The 24,152-nt window shown below is 56.6% G+C and overlaps 1 protein-coding gene across 5 annotated transcripts; it reads right to left on the bottom strand.

Moving 5' to 3' along the window:
• Positions 1-3: 3 nt before the first annotated feature.
• Positions 4-22,223, bottom strand: PLCD1 (phospholipase C delta 1). 5 transcript variants are annotated; one of them, XM_078432509.2, is made up of 16 exons: positions 18,186-18,489; positions 17,303-17,431; positions 13,724-13,888; positions 10,088-10,316; positions 4,004-4,133; positions 3,679-3,910; positions 2,919-3,120; positions 2,670-2,814; positions 2,443-2,592; positions 2,186-2,344; positions 1,812-1,971; positions 1,510-1,626; positions 963-1,141; positions 736-868; positions 510-659; positions 4-365 (listed from the first exon to the last, which is right to left on the bottom strand). In XM_078432509.2, the coding sequence occupies exons 2-16, from the start codon at positions 17,397-17,399 to the stop codon at positions 280-282; spliced, it is 2,334 nt and encodes a 777-aa protein (XP_078288635.1). In that variant the 5' UTR covers positions 17,400-17,431; positions 18,186-18,489; the 3' UTR covers positions 4-279. The 5 variants fall into 5 exon arrangements, with proteins under 5 accessions (XP_078288635.1, XP_060494239.1, XP_078288637.1 ...); XM_060638256.3 differs by lacking the exons at positions 17,303-17,431; positions 18,186-18,489 and adding an exon at positions 22,068-22,223; XM_078432511.2 differs by lacking the exons at positions 17,303-17,431; positions 18,186-18,489 and adding an exon at positions 22,068-22,208 and having other exon boundaries at positions 13,724-13,880.
• Positions 22,224-24,152: the final 1,929 nt, after the last annotated feature.

Raw genomic sequence — 24,152 nt, 5'->3', positions numbered from 1 at the left:
GACTCAGTCTTATAATTTTTATAAAAACCCTCAGTCTGGGGCTGGCCAGAGGGCGGAGGGCTGCAGTGTTTTTCCTAACGGAATCGAAGAGAGCTCCAGGGACCGGGCCAGCTCCTGGAAGCCCAGAGAGGCAGCAGCTTTGACAGTATGTTAGAGCTGAAGGCAGTACGGGGCCTCTAGCTCCAAGCGAGAGGCTGGGAGCGGCCACACCAGCCCTGTCCCTGCCTGTGGACAGAGGGCCCGGCCGGCTTGGGGCAGCCGCCTCCAGAATCCCCAAACCTAGTCCTGGAGAGACACCTTCACAAAGAGGGTGGCAGAAGGGTGCTGGTCTCCGTTCTTTGACAAGAGGTGGACGTGGCGGTATCCTGGCAGGTGGATGGGCAGGAAAGAGCACACGGAGAGTTGCGGTCACTGGATGAGGATGCTTCAAGGGACAAGGGCCCCAGCCCAAGAGACCGCAGGCCCTGCCTCCCCGACCTCGCTGTCTCCCCACCTCAACACACACTCACCCTGCTTGAGGCTGCCCAAGGGGATGGTGCTCTGGCCAATGAAGTCGTTCTTAGAGGAGGCGTCATAATCCTCCACCAAGAAGCGCACGAGGGCGAGCTCAGGCACAACCACCTCGAACTCAAACTCTGTGTCCCACCACGGGTTGAAACCTAGGGGTGCAAGCACCGCGTCAGCAGCGTGGACGCCGGCTCCGGCGGGGGGGCCCCGCCCAGGCCCCGCAGGTACCGTTATTGGTGACCACAGCCGTCTGGCGGCTCGCCGTGTCCCGGCCCACGCCGTGGATCTCCACCGTCACCTTGGGGTCCACGATTGAATTCTTATTCTTGTTGACTTTTGGCAGCTGCTGCCCGGAGATGACCTGAGGAAAGGCAGGGGACCAATGAGGGGTGGGGAATGGTGGTGAGGGAGGAGGGAGGCCCACAGGCTCCTGTCCCTCCCGTGGCCGGCCGTACCCTGACACTGAGCCGCTTCCGGGTCCACCAGGGCCCCTGAGCCAGAGCACGCGAGTTAAAGGTCGAGTTCGGGTCTCGCAGGAAGGCAGGCTTCAGCACGTACCCGCAGGCCCCGTTGTCCTGGAAGCGGCCCTGGTACACATCCATCTCTGGGCCAGGTGTCTGGAAATTGAGGGCCACTGGAGGCGAGACAGAGCAGTCACAGGCTGTGGGCTGGTCTCCGGGGCCCTAGAGCCCAGCCTGCTCAGGGTAGACTGAGGCCTTAGAGGCCCATGGGGAGGCAGAAGCAGGGCCCAGCGCCACTCCAGTGCCTGCTGCCCCCCTGCCACCCTCCCTGACCCACCACGCCAGCCTCACGTTTTATTGCTGGTGCCAGAATGCAAAGCCCTAGTGTGCTCACGATGAGGTTTCAGACACTGTGACTTGCTGGCGGGGGGATTATTTTCAAACCGAACCCACAACGCGCTGTGTCTGGCCCCTGGTCCTCTGGACCGAAACCCTCACCCAGGCCTCCTCCCAGGCCCCGCCGGCCCCCGCCGGCCCATACCGATCTGGCAGCCCCCGTTCCACATCTCCACGGGGCTGTAGTTGGAGGAGTCCGTTCTCCACCCAGCAGGGTAGATCCTGCTCAGGTGAGTCACATTGTGGCGAACAAAGCTGTTTCCTGAGAAGGTGTAGGTGGTCAGAAGTGCACACCCCCCCCCCCCCAGGAGCCCAGGCCCCCCCCCGCCCCCACCAGCTCCATCTGGTGCCGACTCTGCCAGGTCCCGAGCAGGGGGAGCCAGGCCTGACCAGTCCAAACGGTCAGACAGATGGACAGCACCCTGAGGGTGCAGGGCCGGGGCTCACCTGACTCTTGGAGCAGTCGGAGGGCGCGGTTCTCAGAGAAGGACACCATCTCATAGAAAGCCTGCCCTGGGGTGCCGGGGCCGGAGAAGCCCCCAAAGTGGACACTCTTGCAGTAAATGACCATATCGGAGAGCTCCTTCACTAGCCTGAGCTTGTCCTCCTGGGGGCCATGGGGAGGCCCCGGTTAGATTCAGAGGTTGGGGCAGGTGGGCACTGAGAGAGCCAGAAACCCAGACACAGAGACAGAGGGAGACAGACAGAGAGAGGGGGGCAGAGGGTCTGAGTGGCAGCCACAGAGAACTGAGACCAGGCAAACGTCCCACGATGGGGGAGGTCCCCGGGGCTGACCCCTCCCCCACAACTCCCCCTCGAACCCTGGGCTTGTGCTGCACTCGGCTCCTCACTGCCTCGTCCTCCATCTCAGCAGCCTCATCCTCATCAGACACGACAGTGGCTTCAGGGCCACCCTCCCCGCCAGGGGGCAGGAGCCCCCCAAGCTTCTTCCCCTTCAGCAAGATCTTCCCCTTCAGTTGCTAAGAGTGGAGAAGCAGCTGGTCACGACCAAGCCAACGGGCCTCCCGGCCAGTCCCCCCTGCCCTCTCATATGGGTACCCCCGTGCCCACCGCGAACCTCAGGGGAAGGCAGGCTGGTAGTGGCCCCGTCCAGCGGCCGGTCCAACAGCATGGGGCCCAGGATGGTGCGCAGGTGTCGCGCCATCACACGCTGCTGCTCCAGGCTGCAATGGTTCTCCAGGGACAGGATGACGGGGTAGGGGGACGCCTGGAGGCCCCAGGGCAGGTTAGGAGGGGGGTGCCGCCCTTACTACGGCCCTCCTCACCCGCCAGGAGCGCGCCCACCTTGAAGGCGTAGTCCCTGATGGCCCTGAGCACGTCGCAGAGGAGGATCTTGGAGGTGAACGTGTAGCCGTGGTAGATGATCGGCTCCAGGTTGGGGCCGTCCCAGCAGTCGAGCTCCAGGCAGCGGCAGCCCTTGCACAGCGCCCTGCGGGTAGGCGTGGCGGCTAGGCCCTCCGACCCCGCCCCGGCCCCGCCCCCAGGCTGCCCCGGCCCCGCCCCACCCCGCCCCGCCCCGCCCACGGGCCCCACCGGATGTAGGCTTCCGTGCTGCTGGGCCCGGTGAGCTGGTCTTCCAGCAGGTAGGTGTTGTGCGAGGAGGACATCAGGTAGTGGCTGAGCGGCTGGCCCATGTCCTGGTAGACCCGCCGATGCGCCAGGCTGAAGGCGCTGCCGTCGGCGGACAGCAGGTACATGAGGAAGCCGTCCTTGGTCATCTGCCGCTGCGCCTTGGCTGCGAGGGAGGAGGCCGGCACCAGTCAGAGCTCTGGAGGCCAGCCGCCTCCCGGAGACCTTCGGGAGGAGCCCCCTGCTGTCCCCGCCTCCCTGTCCCGAGCTCGCCCTGGACGTCTCTCGGAAGAGGTAAGTCTGGCAAATCATCAGGCTGTCATTACCCCAGAGTGGGGCTCTGTCTCTCCCTCCTCCTCCCCCTCCCCCCACCTTCTCGGTCCCCCCCCACACCGAGGCCCCCTCCTCAGTCTGCCTCCTCCTCCTCCTCCTCTGGGCCTCTAGACTGAAGCACAGGGAGGGGCCCAGAATGGGCACAAAGAAGGAAGCAGGAAAAGGGTTTGTTTTTCCGGCCTCCTCTCCTGTTTCCTGGAGGACCCTCAAACCCCTGTGGAGAAGGACCCGAGAGAGGGGTAGTGATGCTGGAGTCCTGTCTCCCATCTGCTTGCCTTCATGGGGCAGGCTGAGGCACCCCCCTTCCCTCCAGCTCCTGACACTCCCCGGGCGTCTCCCAGCCAGTGTAGACCCAGGGAGTGCAGGCTGAAGGCCCCAGCCAGGCCCTCACCCGCCTCGCTGGGTTCATAGCGCTCAATGAGAGAGAGGGCCAGCGCAGGCCCCGCCGCCTCCTCCCGCTGCTGGTGCTGCAGGAACGTGACTAACTGATCCACCGACAGCGTCTCCCTGGAGCCTGCGGCCTCCGCAAAGGTGCGGTCAATCTCCTCCCGCTGGGTCAGCATCTTGTAGAAGGCCTCGATCTCCTCATCCTCCAGCGAGTCTGTCTGGGAGCGGTCACATTCCTGCAAGGCCACGTGGGCGGGGCTCAGCGCATGCTCCCCACTAGGGTCGAGGGCCCACTGCCACACAGAAGCAGCCCTCACTCCCTGCCTCACCCTGAAGATCTTCCGGGCGTAGCTGTCATCCACCTGGATGTTGAGCTCCTTCAGGAAGTTCTGCAGCTCCTTGAAGCTCATCTTGTTGTCCTTGTTTTTGTCAGCTTTTCGCAAGCAAGAGTGAATCCAGCTGGGCAAGAGGTAAGGAAAGAAAGAACCCAGGAGCCCTGATACCCCCACGGTCCCAGCTAGAGCCATGTTTCAAGCCCAGGGTGAAGTCCTGGGCCCAGGTGGACTGAGACCACCCACAGACAAAGCCCCCTGCGGGTGCAACTGCACATCAGCATCCCAGGGACAAGATCCGATGGGCTCTTCGGAGAAAATGTTACATCCTATTAAGGGGTCTATTTTCTGTTGGCTGGATTTGAACCTTTTCACATTTGTAAAAACATTTATTTTCTCACTGTGGAAGAGTTCGCTTATAGACAACTTAGAAAATGCAGAAAGTAGGGACGCCTGGGTGGCTCAGTCGGTCAAGTGTCTGACTCTCGATTTCGGCTCAGGTCCTCATCTCACAGACGTGGGATCAAACCCCATATCAGGCTCCACACTGAGCATGGAGCCTGCTTAAGATTCTCTCCCTCTCTCGCTCTCTCTCTCTCTCTCTCTCTGCCCCTCTCCCCAGCTCTCTCTCTCAAAATAAATAAACATTAAAAAAAAAAAAGAAAGAAAATGCAGAAAGTAAACAAACAAATCCCCCGTAGTTGTATCACCCACAGATAATTACTGTTACCATTTCAAGGTTTGTCCTTCTGGTTTCCAATACATCATTGTTAGCCAACTTGACTAAAGCACGTGAGGCTTATTTTACAGGAAACATCAAAACTTTAAGCCACAGATCAGAAGGTGAGGATATCACAAGCAAAAAACAAAGCCTGGCTCATGCTGTCACGATGGGGGCACTTAGGCCCCCACCTCTCCCTTCTGTCCCCTGTCCCCTCAGACTAGACCTGGAGAAGTCAAGAAAGAGGAACCCCACAGTACATTCCACAGAAATTAGAGAACAAAGACAACGACCATAATTTTTAAAAACCAACAGCAGGTTTTTAGAAAAAGTCGCAAAGGAAACAACATAATTGAGGCCATATAAACCTTACACAATTCTGAGGGTCAAAGAAAGAAAAAATAAAGTCCGGAAAACAGTACGATGACCCTAATAACTAAATGAGAGAAGGACATGAACTGACCTTTTACAAACGTTCTCGGTAATCAAAGAGACTAACAATTTGCAAATGAGCTGCGGTTTCTTAAACTGTAAGATCAGCAATTTCAAAGTATGTTACTTTGAAGGCACGCGGGGGTGAGGTGACACGGACACTCCCATCTTGCACTTGGACAAAGGAAATCAGTTCAACCCTTAGGAATGTGGTGTAGAGATACAGCTAACGTCTACACCTCTACATCATTTGACTCACTAATTCCACTTCTAGGAATCTATTCGTAAGGAAATACTCCTACTAAATACTGAAAGGTTTTATGAACATAGTTCTTTGCCATGTTACTTGTAGTAGTGAAAGACTAAAAATAAATGTTTACCGCTAAAAGAATGGAGCGCTAACTTATAGGGCATCTACTCAATGGAATATTACAGTCGTTACAGCTGTTTATGGGGAAAGAATTATGATGTAATGTTACACGGAAAGTGGATACAAATGTATGATCTCCACTATTTTTGGCAAATGCATCATGAGGCAAATTGAAATGCAGAGAAGATTGGGGGCAGAACCCAAATCAGCAGTTTCTGAAGGAGATGGGTTTTGGGGGCCTTTAAAATTTCATTCTAACATAGCCATATTTTATGTATATATTTACATGAGAAAATAATTAGGGCAGAATTCTAGGTAAAAAAAAAAAAATCACGTTCAGAGTGGTCCAGCCAAGCATGAGGTCCCCCTGCCGACTGCTATTCCGTAGGCTGGAATGGGTTTATGACCTTGGGGTCTGGGCAGCAGAATCCTCCAGAGGGCAGAAGCCTGTCCAAGCACAAGCCTGTACTACAGAATTGGACTTTTAAGAAAGCTCAAAATCAGGTAGATATAGCCTTGAGAAAAAAACACTTAAAACTCTGAACTGCTGAAAATCAGAGAGTAAGGAAATTTAAATGTGTAACTTACACTCTGAAAACGACAACACCATGTTGAAAGAAACTAAGGAAGACCTAAATAAATGGAAAGATACCCGTATTTACAGACCACAACACTTGATTTGTTAAATGGGGAATACTCTCCAGATTGATCTACAGATTCAACACAACCCCCATCAGAATCCTGCTGGCCACTTTGCAGAAACTGATCCTAAAATTTATACGGGGCATCAAGGGACCCAGGATAGTCCAAATAATCTCACAAAAAAAAAAAGAAAGGAAAAGAAAAAAAAAAAAAAAGAACAAATTTGGAAGACTCACACGTCCTGATTTCAAAACTTAGTACATGAACTAACTTGGATTTTAAATAAATAAATAAATAAATAAATAAATAAAACAAAAAAACTTAGTACAAAGTTATGGTAACTGAAATGCGGTGCATGCATATGTATCGATAAATGGAATAAAACTGAGTCATTAAATAAACCCTCATATTTATGGTCAACTGATTTTTGATGAGGCTGTAAATACAGTTCAATGAGGAAAGAACAATCTTTTCAACAAATGGTGCTGGAGCAGCTACCTACACGCAAAGAAATGAAGCTGGACCCCCCCCCCACATCATGCCACAAAAACAAATTCAAAATGAATCAGAGACCTGGGGTGCTTGGCTGTCTCTGTTCATAGAGCACGTGACCCTTAGTCTCAGGGTTGTGAGTTCAAGTCCCACACTGGGCGTGGAGCATCCTTAAAAGAAAAAAAATTCAAATTCAAATTAAAAAGAAAAAAATTAAATTAAAAAGAAAAAAAAATCACACACCTAAATGTAATAGCTAAAACTGTAAAACTTTTAGAAGAAAACATAAGAGTAAATGTTTGTGACTTTGGGTTAAGCAAAGCCTTCTTCGATATAACATCAAAAATCACATCAATGAAAGCAAAAAGTAGCTGAATTAGGCTTCACCAAAACTAAAAACTTGTGCTTCAAATACCATCGAGAAAAAGAAAAGAATCCCCAAAATAGGAGAAATTATTTGCAAAGCATAACCAAGCTGAGACTTGTGTCTAGAATATATAAATAACTCTTAGAACTCAATCATAAAAAGACAAAGAGCCCCAGTGAAAAACTGGGCCAGGGATCTGAGTAAACATTTCTCCAGAGAAGATGGCAGAAAAGCACATTAAAAAAAAACACAAAACACAAAACAAAAAAACACTCCACATCATGAATCAAATGCAAATCAAAACCACAATAAGATACCTATCAGAAACCAAAACAAACCAAAACACAAACCCCAGAAAATAACAAGTGTGTTGAAGACTTGGAGAAAATCGGAATCCTTGTGCACTGTCGGTGGCCATGCAAAGCAGTGCAAACACTATGGGAGACAGTATGGTGGTTCCTCAAAAAGCTGAGGGTAGAATCATATGATCTCGCAGCTCTCCCTCTGCGTATATACCCCCGAAGAACTGAAGGCAGGGTCTAAAGAGGTATGCCCAGAGTAGCATTACGCACAACAGTGAAAAGGTGGAAGCCACCAGGTGTCCCTCAGTGGAGGAATGGATGAACAAAATGTGGTCGGGGCAGACAACGGACTATCCTTATTCCACCCGAAAAAGAATGGAAACCGTGACGCACGCTACAGCGTAGATGAATCTTAAGGGCGTTCTGCTCAGTGAAATGAGCCAGTTGTAAAAAGACAAATCCCGTATGATTCTACTTATCTGAGGTTCCTAGGGTCGTCAAATTCAGAGAGACAGAAAGGAGAACGGTGGTTGCTGGGGGCTGGGGAGTGGGGATTGGAGGTGGGAGGATGGCAAGTTGTTTAATGGATGTAGAATTTCAGTTTTACAAGACGAAAAAAGCTCTGAATGTTGGTTGCACGACAATGGGAATGTACTCAACACTACTACGATAGTTGAAGACGGTACATTTCATGTTACGTATATTTTACCACAATTAAATTTTTTTTTTAAAAAGATCCATTTAATGGGGTGCCTGGGTGGCTCAGTTGGTTAAGCGACCAACTTCGGCTCAGGTCATGATCTTGCAGTTTGTGAGTTTGAGCCCCGCGTCAGGCTCTGTGCTGATGGCTCAGAGCCTGGAGCCTGCTTCGGATTCTATCTCCCCCTCTCTCTGCCCCTCCCCTGTTCATGCTCTGTGTCTCTCTGTCTCTCAATAATAAATAAACATTAAAAAAATTTTTTTCAAAGATCCATTTAAAAAAGGGCTTAATAGGGGCACCTGGCTGGCTCAGTCAGTAGAGCATGCGACTCTTGATCTCAGGGTTGTGAGTTTGAGCCCCATGTTGGGTGTAGAGATTACTTAAAAATAAAATCTCTTTTTTTTAAGAGCTTAACAACACAAAATGGGCAAAGGATCTAACGGATATTTCTTCAAAGAAGATATACAAATGACCAATAAACACATGTAAAGATACCCGACGTCATTAGCTATCAAGGAAATGCAAAGCAAAACCACAATGATGCCGCTTGATACCCACAAAGCTGGCTACAGTAAAAAAAGATAGTAACAAGCCTTAGCGAAGACGTGAAAAGTTGGAACACTCATACACTGCTGGTGAGAATGTAAATTTCCTCATTGGAGAACAGTTCGGCAATTCCTCGAAAGGTTAAGCATACGGTTACCATGAGACTTATAAATTGTAGGTATATACCACATGAAACTTCTACACAAGTGTTCATAGCAGCATTGGTTCATAAAAGCTCCGAAGTGGAAACCCAAATGTCCATCAACTACTGAATGGATAAATAAACTGGGGCATAACCACGCCATGGAATGTTACTCAGCCATAAGAAGGAATGAAGTCCTGACTCATCCATTCAGCATGGATTCGCCTGAAAAACATGCTCAGTGAGAGAAGCCAGTCACAAAAGACTGTATCTTGTACTTAACGTGAGATGCCCAGAAAAAGGCAGACATATAAAGCCAAAATGTAGATCAGTGGTTGTCTAGGGCCTGGGGGGTCATGGGGAGATGGGGAGTGGCTGCTAAGGGGTGTGGGGTTTCTTTTTAAGGTGATGAAATGTTGTAAAATTACTTCCAACTCTGTGAGTGTACGAAACAGCATTAACTTGTACACTTTAAGCAGGTGAATTACACGGTATGTGAATCATATGTCAATAAAACTGTCATTAAAAGAGGGGACTGGAGCTGGCTCCTCCCTAACCCTATGTACCAGAAGCCCGATCACTTTGAATCCTGGGCTATCATGTTGTGCACCCAGACCTGGAAGTGAATTTGTTTTAAGCCCACAGGCTGGCCTGCACACCAGGCCCCGGGAAACTTGGGCCCCACTCCCCCCAGAATGGCACAGGGGGTACCAGGGCCTCCCAAATTCCCAGAGAGAAAAAATGTAGTGACTCCAGGAAACATGCTTAAAACCCCCAAGGCACAGCCTCTCGTGGAAGCAGGCTGCTGCCGTTAGCCTCACCTGTGCTGGTTATTGGTGGGGAGAAGAGGGGACATTGGGGGGTGCACAGTGTAGGCCAAACAGGGCTCCAGGTACCTTTTCTGCCTCCCTTCAGCTAAGGACCGAAGCGTGTTCCCCCAAATCAATAAGGTGAAGCCCTAACCCCCAATATGATGGCATCTGGGGATCCGTCTTGGGGGGCTTAGATGAGGTCACGAGGCGGAGCCCTCATGATGGAATCCGTGCCCTTATGAGAGGACACACCAGGGATCGTGTTGACTCTCTCTCTCTCTCTCTCTCTCTGCCACGTGAGGACACAGTGACAAGGCAGTCACCCACAAGCCGGGACGAGTGCTGTCATCAGAATCCAACCGTGCTGGCAACCAGACCCCGGAGCTCCAGCCTCCGGAACTGTGAGAAAGTGAACTTCTGTCGTTTAAGCCCCCAGGCTATGCTATTTTGGTGCGACGGCCCGATCTGGGTATCTTCGGTTCCCATGTTGCCCTGGGGATGGCCAAAGCCAGTATCCACAGGCTGGGCCAGGACCCACTGCCACCAAAAGGATACTGCTGCAGCTTCTGCCGCTGGTCCATGGAGCCCGAGTGGTGGATGACCTTGCGCAGACCCTGCACCCAGTGCCGGGCGTCAGCTGGCGACGGGGCGATGAGGTCTAGTGTATTGCGCTGGTCCTTGAAGACGACGGAGAAGCAGCGGTCCTCGGGCACGTCGCGGGCATACTTCTCCAGGCCCTCCGTGCGGTGCCCCACCCGCACCTCCTGAATGTCCTCAATGGAGACTGCAAAAAGGGGGACAGGTGGCAGAGGGAGCTGCGAGGCCAGTCCCTGCCCCCCATGCGCCCAAGGCACAGCGTAGGGGCCGGTGGAGCCGGGGCTGGAGCTCTACGATCCAGAGACAAGGAGAGGGACAGGAGGACAGACGAGGCGGCACAGAAGGGAGGAAGGAGGCCAGAGACTGAGGTGTTGGAAGAACGTGAGACACAACTGCGGTGCGCAGCGGACACGCGCAGGGAGGGACAGAGGGAGAGGCCGACCTCGGAGAGGGGCGCCTGGGACCCCAGCCCTGCTCTTTCTGGACTGGGAGGGTGTAGGACCCCTGGGAGAGTACTGGGGCCGGACAGGGCTTTCAGAGATGGGGGGAGACCACTCTGGAGCTTGGAGCCTGTGACAGACAGGAGGCCACAAACCCTCCTCATTGCCCTTGACTTTGTACCGTCTTCCCCTCAGACAGCCATGAGAGCCTCCAGGCCCCTCTCCTGACCATCCAGGAGACAGAAGCCATCATGGCCCTGGGGCGTGGGTGCAGAGGGAGAAGTGCTTGCGTTGGAGCGTAGACAGGGCCCTGCCCTGCATGTGTCTGTGTGTGTCCTGACCTCAGAGAACCCCTTGGCAAGGAGGGTGCAGGAAGGCCCTGGCCCTCTAGGACCCCAAGGGGTGCCCCTTCGGAGTCTGAGAGAGTACACCATTCTGTCCTCAGAAGCTGGGGGAAAGGCCTCCCATCACATTCAAGCCTTCCAAGCTTCAGGGAGCAGCAAGCCCCTGCCTCCCTACTACCCCCAGGGTGTCCTCCCTGGCCTGGCCGTGGGCCAGTCCCACCAGCTGCCACTAGCTTAGCTCACGCTAAGCTGCCCAGCATCAAGGTTCAGGCTCCGCCCCTGCCCCACCTGCGTCCTGAGCCATCCACATCCATCTGTCTCGGGTCCTAGACCAGCTCTGGCTACAAGCTCACCTCTCCTCCCGGTGCCTGCCTGCACCCTGAGTGCCCAGACGCCTCCCAACCACCTACCTACAAGCCCTAGGTGTATGACATGTGCCCCCGCCTGGGCAGCAGGCTCTGATGGCCAGACACGTGAGCCCTCGGCCATCTGGGGTGCTGGGGGTAACCTGTGCTTAATCCCTCTGCCCACGGCCTCCTGTGCTGGCGAGGCTCACCCCAGCGGCAGGCAGCTGACCCAGGCTGGGGTGACAACAGGAAACCTGAGCTGTGGAGCTGGGCCAGCACCCCCACCCGCACCAGAGAGAGATTCCAGATGCCTCCGCTGCTGATAATGCCTTGTCTGCCTCTGGGAGCCAGAGTGGGGGGGGTGTGGTAGTGGAAGGGTCAGGGGAAACTTAGCAGGAAGCAGAGGCAGAGAGAACTGGGGGCGCTGCTCCCCTCCTCCGTCACCTGGCCTCAGCTTCCCCGAGGACAGAGCGCATTTGGGGCCAACAGGCTCGCTGCTCACCCAGAGAAGGGAAGCAGCCAACACGGGTGCTCAGCCCGAGAGCTGTCTCAGTGTCTCTGTCACGGAAGAGAGCCTCTTCTAGCCATGTTCCTCACCTGAGCACACCTGGTGCCTGACCCCCCACCTGTCACCCCTGCAGCCCCTCTGCCCAGGCCCCTCACTTGTGCCCCTTCCTCGTTCTCCCCTCTGCATCTTTGCTCACGCTGGTCTCCTGCCTGGGACGCCCCTCCTGCCCTCGTGTTCACAGCTGTCCCAGGATGAGGGGCTCGTCTCCCCAGCCCAGGTCCCCTCCCCTGTCTCCGCCCCCCCGCCCACCGCCACCAAGTGCTGGGCACACAAGTGTACTGGCTAATGTGTGGGCTCTCGGGAATCCCCAGGGCTCAGAGAACAAGATGCCCCGTTCCCACCATGCCGCCCCCCCCCCCCCCACCAGCATCTAACAGGAAGCCCCATATCAGGGCAGAGGCCTATGAAGGAGACTGGCTGGTGCCACGGACAGGAAAGGTCTGGGTCGCTTCCATGCTGTGCAGCTGATGTGCACTCGGGTGGTTTTTTGAGAGACTTCAGGCTCCATCCGTTCCAAGCCGACCCTGCCCTGCTCAGAAACTCGTGGCCCATAGCCCCAAGGCCCTAGCCCAGCTCCGCATCCGACCCTGCTCCTACCCCGCCTCACCTCCTGCCTTGCTACAGCCACAGGGCCAGCAGGCCATACTTTCTCAGCTGACTACCTCAGTTTCCCGAGGCCGGCAAACCCTCCCTGGGCACCCTCAGCGGGCAGGCCCTCCGCTTCCTGCTGTCCCCCCTCCCGCCCCGGGCCTGTTGCCCGTGTCTGATCTCACTCCCAGCCGACTGACCCTGTCTCCGTGTGCCCCCTCCCCCACCCTGCCACTGCCACAGCCAAAGGCAGGGATCTGGGTTGTGTGGAATCCAACGGCAGTGATCTTCCTGCGCGGTCCTACACAACGGTCACCCGCCGCATGTGGCTATTTAGATATAAATTAGTTAAAATTCAGTAGAATTAAGAATTCAGTCCCTTAGTCACCCCAGCCACGTTGCCAGTGCCTGATGGCCATAGGTAGCCAGTGGACCTATACTGGACAGCACAGATCTAGAACATTCCTGTTACCAAAGAAAGTTTTTTTGGGGTAGCACTGATCTAAAAATTTCCCACCACGTAAAGATGCGGAGGGGAGCACTCGTGTTGCAGAGTCTTTAGGGCATTCTGTGTTAAGAGGTAGCTGTCTCTGTGAGGGCTTGCTGGAGGCGCTCTCTGTTTACAGGCCCGAGGCTTGGGTTCCTGGGCCTTTTCAGAAGCTGCCAGAAAACCCTCAGGCCCAACACCCTCAAGGGAACTGCCCAGCGAAGGGCTCTCTCTGCTCCACCCCACCTCTTCGCTATGGCCCCAGTCCCGGGGAGGAACTGCCTCCCGCAGCCCCACCTCGTATCCTGGCCACTGACACCGGGAAGGGCCTTATCTGCCCCCGGACTTTGGGCCTGGCTTGTGGCCTCATTACACCTGGAGTCAAACTCCACCCAACTTCCCTCCCTCCCACATCTGTCTCAGTGGATACCCTGTGAGTTCAGACAACCCTTCCAGCAACCTCCCTACTTCTGAGCCGGACCTTCCCATCTGTGGTCGTGTTTATATACCCCTACCCCCCAAAGGCCTCGCCGTCTGTGGTCCTCCGTGACCACCCTCTCCGGCCCAGACTAGGCCTCAGTTTCCCTATCGGTGATTTAGCAAACTCTTCTCCGCCACCCTTGCCAACTTTCAGTCTCCCCACATCTGGTCCTGGTTGTGTGACCGACCCGGGCCCCACCAGGCCAGGCCTGGGCTTCCCTATTTGTGGTCCCGGTCCAGGATTGACCGTCCCCCACTCCCTGCCCCAACCAGCATCAGTTTCCCCACGCAAACACAGGCTTCCCACTCTGCTCCCGCCCTGCGGCCCTGGGATACTCACACAGCTGGGACTCTGGGGTCCGCATGACCTTGCGGGACTCCTGCCAGATGGTCTTGCAGTCTTCCTGCAACTTGTAGAAACGCTCTCTCCGCCATGAGTTGGACTTCACCTTCAGGAGCTGGCTGCCCTTCAGCAGTACCTGTAGGTCCTCATCATCCTGTAGGCCTAGGGGACAGAGCTGGTGAGATGCCACTGCCTCCAGTGTCCCTGCTGCCGCCGGACCCATGCTAGCTACTCCCACCTCTGGACCCTTTCGGAGCCCACTTCTCACCAGCCTCCTCCTCAGCTCTTGGTTCCCTTCTCCCACCTTCACCCAAGCTCCAGCCTGATCCTGGAGCCCTGCCTCCTCCAGGAAGTCATCTCTGACTGCCAGCTGAGGCCATGTAAACCTCAGGACACCCGCCCACTGAACGCCACACTTTATACACCGTGACCTGCCACCCACAGCTGAATGGACAAAGGGAAAGCAGCTAATTCAAGAACATCTGGTTCCTGAGGTTTTTTAGGTGTCCTGAGACAGCCTGGTTCTGTAAGAACCCTCCTGGTCATACTTAGGGATCAGACTGATCTGAAGGAAGCTGGGACCAAAATATCAGGCAGGGCAGGAAAGAAAAGGTCCTGAGGTCAGAGCAGTTGTAGTTCTTGGTGTCAACATTATGGTTGCAGTAGGGCCCTTGTGCCCGTCCCTGCCTCCCTCGCCCCTGCTGCCCCCACCCTAACTTGCACCTGCTCAAGTAGGTCTCTGATCCTTGCCCCAGGGAGACCAATGAGCCTACTGGGGCCTATGTTTGGCCTGCTGGGATGCCCCTGTCTCTCCCTGCCCGCTTCATCTCTGAGTGTCCTGGGTCGGGGAACCTCAGCGTATCATAGCCCTGAGGCACAGCACAGCCTTCTCAGCAGCTGAGGCAAGACCTGGTCCAGGGCGCCAAGTGACGACCAGAACCCTGGCTGCACGGCCCCTCCTGCCCAGCTGTCTTCAGACACACAGGCTGGCTTGCGTGGCGGGGGCTCCCAAAGATATAATGCCCTTTGTCCTACCAGCTCCAAGCAGGAGGTACCAAAGGGGCACCAGGCCTGGATCCCCGGGAGCCCTCATCCCCAAGCAGACCCTGTATCAACTGTGATCGGGGAGAGACCACTCCCCACCTTAATGACTCATCAACGTAATACAGAGATAAATGCGCCTAGATCTGTATCTGTCACCCAAGCCAGAGGCAGTCCAGCAGCCAGCTCTGTTCAGAGGCAATCGGCCATCTCCCCTCACTCTGTCCCCCAAACTAAAACTAGGTGGCCCTTCGGCGGTCCTCATCCTTCTGCTCCAGCAGAGTGGTGACATCAGGGACCACGTGGGTCCAGTCTGAGGGGCCTGTGACTAGGCCTATAAGCTTTGTTTTTCTGAGCCCAGACCCGCAGCGCCTGATAGGCTCTCCAGCTTTATCCACGCTCCCACTGCCCCCACCCCGACCAGCCTTCCCCACACCCCCACAAGACCTACAGAACCTTCTGGACCACTTCCCCAGGCCTCAGCCACCCTTACCCTCCCTATCCCTCCCCGATCTCCTGCCTCCACTGGGGACAGTACCCAGTGCTTGAAAACCACCCCCCCCCCACCCCGTCCCATGGCTTTAGGCAGCTCCCCTCTGTCTCTGGGCTTCTGTTCCCCCATCAGCACTGGGTCAGAACAGCATAGGAAGAGGCGTCTGTGGGCCTCCTCAGAGGTGTCTGTCTGATGTGCCTTCTCCCTCCTTTGTCCCAAGTCTCCCCACACTTCTGGGAGACCCCGCTGGGAGACCCTTGGTGTGAGCAGTCCCACTTCAGCCCCTGGGGAGGGTCAGTGCAGGAAAAGGGGGCTCCTGCAGGAAGTCCTAAACTGTCGGCCGTGTCTGTGGCATTGAAACAAGAGGAAGGGGGAAGGGAGTTCCCGGATGCCCGAAGGGAGTCCCCCAGCCTCTGCTGGGGCATTCATTCCGCTGTCCTTTCTGAGGCTGAGGTAGGACTGCCAGGGGCCTCTCCGGACCCTCTGCCTGGCCCCCGCGCCCAAGCCGGGCGCTCATCCGGGCCAGCCGCTGCCACACCACAGAAGGTAATGGGGGGACGGGGTCGGACAGTCGAAGGTGAGCCCCACCCTCCGGCCCTGGAAAACACCGTGAGGAGATGACATGTTCATCCTGTCCTGGAGCCGGGCCGTGGCCCTGTCTGCGGTCAGGCAGAGATAAGTCCCCTGGCTGCCGACGTGGCTTCCGGAACACGGACCTCAGCCCCAAGGTGGGCCTTGATAATCGCCACTGCCTCCTGGGCCATTAGCAAACCTGGGCAGGCACCCCTACCTCTGAGCCTCACCTGCGGCCCTCTTGTCTCTGGGGCCTCTGGGCTGCCCGCCCCACCACTTTTCCTCCCTGAGCACCCGGAAAGTCTACGGACACCCCGCGCCCAGCCCCACTCGCTCATCTGTGGTACCTTCTCCTCCTGAGAAGGGGCCTCTGAGCTCAGGGGCCCCTGGGCTGATCTGCAGCCTGCCCCGGCTGGCTACACGCAGCGAGGTGGCCTCTGTGAGTACGGAGGGTGCTGCGGGTGCCAAGAGGCTGAGGGGGGTGCCAGGAATCCTGCCCCCATGCACCTAGGGTGATGCATAATGGAGACAAATCGGGTCTGGGACCCACGGCAACGCACAGCTACACAATCACACACTGCCGTCCTCAACATCGCCAGAACATCGTCATAACAACGATAATAATAGCAGCCACCATAACATTAATGGTCAGGATTTGACTAAGATACTGATCTTAGCACGTGTATTTAATCTCCCCAACAACCCTATGAAGAAGGCACTATCATTACTCCCATTTTACAGATGAGGAAACTGAGGCTCAAGGAAGTTACACGGTGGAGTCAGGACTCAGAAGCCTGCCCAAGGGTTAGTGCTAAGAAACACTGCCTTATGTAGTCACTACTCAGGCACAATGAGTAATGTTACAAAGAGCACTGTCAGAAAATCCACGTAACACATATTGTAACACAGAAAAACAGAACCGGTCACCTGGGACACGCGCAGTCACACGGCATCACACTGGATCACACGCTGTCACACTGGTGCCACGGTGTCACACACATGTTACATATCATCGCTGCTGCACAGTGGCCCCACTGCCGCACGAGGGACAGAATCACCACTGGGTCACACACTGGGTCACCCAATGTCACATTTGTCACTCACATTTGCACAGCATCACACTGGATCACGTAGTCTCAAACAATCATCTCACTGGGTTACAGAGTCATTACCCCGGGCCACATACCTAGTAATGCCTCAGAAATCTGTAAACAGGAGGGGCTAGGGGTGGCGAGGGGGGCCCTTTGGAGGGGCTCAGGTAGATCAGAAGAGGTAACCAGTCCCCCCATGCTCACTCCACACGCCATCCCTGCAAACACAGCCCCACCGTGGCTCTCACTCACAGAAGCACTGAACATGTCCAATCAAAGGATCGAAGGCAGGAATCCCGAGCTCAGGGACATACGGTCTACCTACATCGTGTCCCAGCTGCCTTCCCAGCAGAGCTAGGTGCCCTCCTGGTCCCTTACCCAGCCTCTGCCCATTGAGCGCTGCCACCTTGAGGCTCTGCTCCTGCAGGTAGAGCTCTCTGGAGCGGGTCCGGCTGCGGATTCCTAGGCATTGCATGACGCTCCCCGGTGCCTCTGCCGCCACCGAGCCTGGCCCGGGACAGCAAAGCCTCTAGAAAGCCCTGGCCGTGGGGGCGGAAGCACCGCCCCGAGAGGAGCAGGGGAGGAGACCGGGCGTGGGGGGCGGGGCCAGAATCCAGAAGGAGGGGCTAACCTGGAAGGGCGGAGCCTCGGCCCTAGAGGCGGGGCGCGAGAGAAATCTGGGCTGAAAGGGGCGGAGGCAGACCCTAAGAGACGTGGCCAGTCTCGGGGGGGCGGGACCTTCGCCCCCGGGGGGGCGGGCCCCAGGCGGGGAGAGGAGGAGCCAGAGAGGCGGGAGTGGGACAAATCCGTAACTCAGGAAGCAGATCTGTGGCGAAAGCCACAGCCCAGAAAGCTGATAGGGGGCGGAGCCACAGCCCCAGAAGCTGGGGTCGGGGGGCGAAGGAAAGGAACCGGGTCTGGGAAGCAACTTGGAGGCAGAGCCTCTCTCAAGGGGCGGAGCCGAGGTCCAGAGGGCGGACCAGGGAAGGGTAAACCGCCCTAAAAACGTGGGGTTCGCGTCGGGAAGGGAGGAATTTCGGCTTTGGAGGAGGTGTCCACCGGGGGGCGGAGACCGAGCCGCGAATTCGAAACACCTGCTGGGGGCCGGGCGAAGGACCAGAAGCTGGAGCGAGATTGAGCAGAGGGGAGACGGGGTGGCGGCGGCCACCGCGGACGAGTCTAGGAAGACGGGATGGGGCGGGTTAAGGAGGAGCCTGGGCTGGAGCCTGGGGCAGACCACCAAGCCTGCCAAGTATTTTACCTCAATTACTCAACGAATTCATTGTAATTCAGCCGGCTGTTGCCTCGCTTGTGAACCTCAGGCGGGCCTGTTTTCTTTTCTCGGTTTCTCCACCAGAGTGGGGTCATCTCCACGGTTGCGAATGCGAATGGAATTCTTGAAAAAAGGCTGATCTTAAAAATGAGCCCATTCACGCAGGCTTGCTTTGATTAACAGACGAGAACTACCGCAACTTTATACAAAACTGGGCCGCCAGTGTGCTCGGGAACAGTGGGACCTTTCATGTAAGTTACAACTTCTCTTTCATGCATCCAGCCCCTACTGTGTGCCAAGGTCAGAACACCACCCAGAGGCCTGACTCACCCTTCTTTTACTCTCCGCCTCTGAATAGTTCCTCCATTCGCCTCACTGCAGCTCCAGTCACCGGCGCGGGCAGTGAGTCACCCTCAAAGCACAGCCAAGCAAAGCAATACTAACAATAAACTGAAGCGCACAGTGATTTGCCTAAGGTCACGTCACAGAGAGTAAGTACATCGTGAGAACGTGTGTTGGTGTAGATGAGCCGAAATACGGGCACAGGCAAGTTGTTCTTTATTTGGAGGGGAGCGGGCAGAGGGCAAGGTAAGCCTGTTTTAGAGAAACCACACAAGGGTTCTCATTCAGAGGACCAAGGACCACCCCCGACCCCAAGGGCCTATGGATAGAATCGCACTTCAGTGTAACTTGCTTCCTTCGAATGCTCATGTATTTTCTTTTATGCACTTAAACACATGACCCTGAGGAGGCGTCCACAGGCTTCATCTGACCGCCAAAGTGACCTATGGCACAAAATGTTAGGATCAGCGTGGATCGGTGTGCCTGTGGGGTATATGGGCCTGGAACTCCGGAGACAGGCAGGTTTGAAACATAACTGAGGTGAACAGGGGGCTGGCCACCCCCACCTGCTATGATGGCTCTGGAACCGTTATCTCTTGAGGGCACCGGCTTTTTTGCCCACCTGGAGCTCCTATGCCCATAAGTGCCTTGTCCTTCCGACATCCCCTGCAAATTGATGTTGTATACCATGGGTGAAAAGAAAGGACCCAGAGAGGCAAAAAGACTTGCTCAGGGTCATAACATAAAGAGATGCGAAATGAGGACTGGAGCCCAGGGTTCCTGGGGCCCAGATGGGGGCCCTCCTACAGCCTGCCTTCCACTTTCACAAACGCCAGTCGTAGAGTGGGGCAGGGTGGATTTGGTGTAGGAAAAGTTGGTAAAGGTGGATGTGTTCCGTGAGGGGAGGGCCTGGGAGGTAGTATCCTTTCAGGCACGTTTGGGGAGCTGCTGGAGAGGCCGCGACTGGCTAGGATGCAGGCCTGGCTAGAATGGAGACAGCAGAGGTAGTGCAGGAGGGGAAGGAGGCCAGGGGACTGGAGCATCAGTCTGAGGGCTTCAGAGGCACCAGAAAGAGCCCCTTGGTTCTCGAGTCCTGTTCTGGTCACATTTTTCCTAGCAAGGGACTATCTTATGGTGCCCCCTCATCTCCCAAAGAACGCACAGGGCATGATCACTTGGGGGTGAACCTCCTGCAGAAACGTAGCCCCTGCTGAGTACCAGGCACTGTTTCCATTGCCTTATACATATTACCGCATTCAGTCCTTACAGCAAGCCTGTGAGGTAGGTAGCATTCGTATCCCCTATTTTGCTGAGGAAACTGAGGCACAAAGAAATCAAGGGATCTGTCTGAGATGAAAAAGTCAAGGCTTGAACTCATATAGTCCGCCTCCAGAATGCATGCCTGTAGACTACACTTCATCCGCATGCATCTGGGGTGAGGACGTAAGGGACATCTCCTATCTAGGTAGGCTGTAGTGCCCTCCCCCCATCCCCACCCCCCCCCCCCACCCGACCCCGGGCCAATGGAGGGGGCCTTTCTGCAGCAGACTGCCAACTGCCCAAACCAGATGGTGTGGTCCTACAGCACATGTCCAGTGCTGGGGGCACGAATTATGAAAGGGGTGCAGCGTGGACAATCTGGAACAACACAGGTCACAGTGACCACCCCTTCCCACCATCAATTCTCCTTGACAGGTTCTTGCGTCCTGATTTGGTTTGTAGCAGGGGGGACAAAGGTGATTAAGGGACGTAATTCTGGGTGATGTGCTAGAAGTAGGAGGGCCTTCAGAGAAACGATTGAGGATTGTAGTGTTCATGACGGCCCCACAGGAAGGGCTGGACAGAGTGAGGCATTTGGGAGGCAGGTCTCAAACCGAAGGGGCCAGTGCGGCCAAACCCACGCCACAGTCCCTCCACGTAGCTTCCTCTCCGGGGAAGACACCAGGGAAGAGATATTGCACAAAGGCACAGATGCCCGAGAATGGAGCCCATGCCAACATGAGCTGGGCCAGAGGCGACCAGAGGGCTTGCAGGAGGAGGAGACCTGAGGGTGAGACAGGCATGGAAGACGTGGCAGTGTGCAGGGTAGATGGCACTAACCAAGGGATGAGAGAGAAAGCAGAGGTCTCTACTCTGGTGCTCTGAACCATCCAGCCTCCCTTTCTGCCAGTCTGGCAGAAGCACTAAGAACACGTCTGGTCTGAGGAGAGAAGAGGGAGCACTGGAAAGGGGGCAGGAACCCCATGACCCAGCTGGACGAGATTGCCTGGCGGAGCCCAGGCTACTGGTGTGAGGGTAACAGCTCTGGGCACTGAGCAAAGGTCTCTTTGGGCCATGGAGACCACGTGCAGGCCAACTGGGAAACACAAGATAGACTGGGGGCTGGCTGAAAAGAACATCTCCTATCCCCCTGAAACCCAGGGGGTCTCTAGTGGTCAGCTGGAGGGCTCTGCCTTTCTCCTTCCCATCTATTTTCTCCCTGTATGGTTTAGATGGTTGAGTGGTGGACACTGAAGCCTCCAACCCCAGGGACGCCAGAGAACGCGGAGTTATGGTTAAGCAGTGATTGGCGTGAAGGGCAGGGTTTGCTGAATTGGCAGATGATCTCAGGGGCCAGGAGGACAAGATACCCTTAAGAGTGGGTGAGTCCCCAGGGCGGAGCAAAGAATGCCAGACCAGGTTGAGGGTCCTGACCTGCCAGAAGACCGCCAAGGCCCTGCAGTGGGGGAGCCCACAGCTGCTTTTTCTCCGGGAGGGACAGCAATATGGCCAGGAGCCGGCCCAGACTGTTTCCCCGGTGGGTCGGAGGGCCAGAACTCGGCTGGACAAAGGGTGAAGCGGCAGGCAGTGCGCGGTGAGACTTGGCCCGGCCCCGCCAGGAGGGTGCGCGGTTACGAGGGTCGCGCTGCTCCTTCCAGCTGGTGCATCGCTGACCAGGATTTCTGCGCGGGGCAGTTACGGCCGCCCAGCCCGAACTTGCACCCCTCCTCCTCTCCTTCCCTCCCCGCTCCTTGCACACCTCCGCCTCTCCTTCCCTCCCCCTCCTCCCCGCGCCACACCCGCTCGGCCAGACGCGGTCCAGGCACGCCTGGGATTTGGGGAGCCTCTCGGGCAGCCCGGACGGGGCGGGGAAAACTTGGTTATTCGTGGATGCTGGTTCCGTCCCTCCTCGGCCCCTCCGTGCGCAGCCGACCATAGAGCCCAGCCTTCTGAGACCAGAAAAAGGCAGAATCTTTCAGGCGGGGTCGGGGGTAGCCTTCAGGGAAGTCTTCAGAGTCACGACCCGCCCCCCCACCTCCGGCCAGATCTGGGGGACAAGCCTGGAGACACCCAAGGTCTTGCGGGGCAGTCCCACCCCGAGAGTCCTGGGCCGAGATTTCCCCAATGCAACAAAAGGGCCGAGAGGCGGGCCCGGGGCGGGGCGGAGGGCAGCCGGAGGAGCCTCGGGCCCCCCGCCCAGGGCCGGGAACGGCTTTCCGCGGGGGTCGGCCCGCTCAGGGTCTGCCCGCACGCCAGCCAGGAACTCACCGTGCAGGGTCAGGAAGTCCCGGCCCGAGTCCATGCCCGACGGGCGGCGCAGCGGGAGGGGGCGCCGCGCGACACACGTGCGCGGCGACTGCGCCGATGGCCTCGGGTCCGAGCCGAGTAAGGTGGAGGGACCCGAAGGGACTGCGGTGGGAGGAGACCGGAGGTGGGCCCGGGACACCGCCCCGCCCCCTGGACCCGCCAACCCGCGTCTCTCCCCGCCCCCTCCAGGGATCGGGGAGGGCCGAGGTGGGGGCCGAGCAGCCCCCCCCAACGCTGGCCCAGGCTAGTGGGCGCGTCCCGGCCAGAAATAGCCAGATTCCTCCCGCTTCCTCCGCCGCCGCCACCCACAGGCCGCGGGCCCTGTCATTACCAAGGGCGGCCCGGCCCCACGCCCTACTTGTAGGCGCCTCGCCAGGGTTGGGGTGATGCTCGAAAGAATCGCGTCATTCTGGGGAAAGGACCGCGTAGCTTCCGACGCCCAGCCGGGCTGCTGCGAAAGGGAGCCTGGGCGGCCGGGCGGCCAGCAGAGGTTCCCCAGAGCTGTACTTTTCCTTCTGCAAAATGCGTGCACGGGCACGGGTTAGGAGGTCCTCGGAGAGGTATGCCTGAACCTCGTCCGAAGGAGGGTACCCTCTTCTCTCGATGGGAAGTTTCTGACCCCAAGAGTGCCTTTGGTGAGGGCTGACACTCAGGCAGGGAAAGTTTACAGCAATTAGATGCAGGGAGCTCACCTTTGAGCCTCTCACACCCCAACCCCCTGGCGCTCTGTGCAGTAGAGTGGAGGGACGGGACCTAGGATGGGGTTACATCTCCAGGGTCCCTTCTTTGGGTAGCTTCCCAAGGGGCTGTCTGAACAAGAGGCCCTTATGGTCCCTTGTATCCCCTCAAGTCTTGCAACACAGACACCCTCTTTATAGGGTACCCAGATACCGCCCCCCCCCCCCCCAGAAAGTCCAGGAATCCTGCTGCCTATCACCCTTTGGGAGAGCCTCCACAAGGCCTCCCAGGATGAAGGGTGCCGGGCCCACCAGTGAATCATCCAGGCTTCCTGGGCTGGTAAAGCCGATGTGAGAGTCTGGCAGAAGCCCGTTGGACCCCTCTTGGAGGAGGACAAGGCCTGGCTCACCTCAATCCTTCCTCTTCCCGGCCAACCGGGCCTAGGTGGCCTTGAATACCTCAGGGAGGGGTGTAAACCAGAGGGCACATCTTCCTGTTCTGACGGCTGAGACTGGGTCAGAACTTCCAGACTTTGGAGAGCCCCCTCCCTGCCTGTGCCTCCTGCACATAGAGAAGGTCTAGTCCTTTATCTGGCACTGAGTCCAGTGGTCCTGTCCTTCAGTAGGAGCGCCACCCACCCCTGCCCCTGGCAGGCCTGTCAGAGCCCTCCTTGGTTTCCCTTCCAGTCTGGGATGAGCAAGTCCACACCGGCAGGCCTCACTTTGGAGCCCCTGCCTGCGGGCAGGGTGGATGAAGGGGTCCTTTCTCTGTCCTCACATCTGTCTCTCCCTCTCAATTCTAGGCTAGAACGCATGTCCCCAGGCCTGCCCTTTGGGGAACACTGACTTTCCCAGGGGGGCCCACAATACCCTCTACTCAGCAAGACAGGCCTCCTCAAGCCCTGTTCCTCTTTCCAGCCAGAGACCATTGAAATTCTGACACCAGCAGTTGCCTTGGCTTCATCTCAAGCATCATTCCTATTTATTCACGTCACCTCCCAGCTCTGAGCCCCAGGCTCCAAACTAGAGCGTTATTTAGGACCTTCGCCTCTCCCTCTGCCCAGGTGCGGGGGTGGGGCGGGGGCGCTGCAGCCAGGCTCTTCCTTTACGTACCCCAGACCCACCCCACTCAGGCCCTCCTCTGGCATCTGGCCCAAGCAGAGGAGCTGAAGCCTCCTCCCCGGCCTGAGATTATTAGGCATGGCTGACTCAGAGTTGGCACAGGCAACCAGGTTCTGCCAGAAAAGAGGGCTGGGCGATGCCCTGCTCAGAGCAACCAGGCTGCCGCCCTGACCTGTGGGTCAGTCTACACTTGGGAGTACTGTCCTCACCTCCCCTGTCGGCCCCCTCCCTCTCTCACAGGCTGGGA

Source organism: Panthera onca, chromosome C2, assembly GCF_046562875.1.
Source record: "Panthera onca isolate mPanOnc1 chromosome C2, mPanOnc1 haplotype 2, whole genome shotgun sequence".
Lineage (NCBI taxonomy): Eukaryota > Metazoa > Chordata > Mammalia > Carnivora > Felidae > Panthera > Panthera onca.
This window is presented reverse-complemented; position numbering and strand designations above follow the sequence as displayed.

What these genes read in the sequence shown, in the direction of transcription:
- PLCD1 (XM_078432509.2), bottom strand. Translation starts at nt 17,399, where the DNA reads ATGCAATGCCTAGGAATCCGCAGCCGGACCCGCTCCAGAGAGCTCTAC. An exon ending in GCTCAATGGGCAGAGGCTGG is followed by an intron (nt 13,889 to 17,302) that starts GTAAGGGACCAG and finishes TCTGTCCCCTAG; the next exon opens with GCCTACAGGATGATGAGGAC. An exon ending in CTATGAACCCAGCGAGGCGG is followed by an intron (nt 3,121 to 3,678) that starts GTGAGGGCCTGG and finishes CCTCCCTCGCAG; the next exon opens with CCAAGGCGCAGCGGCAGATG.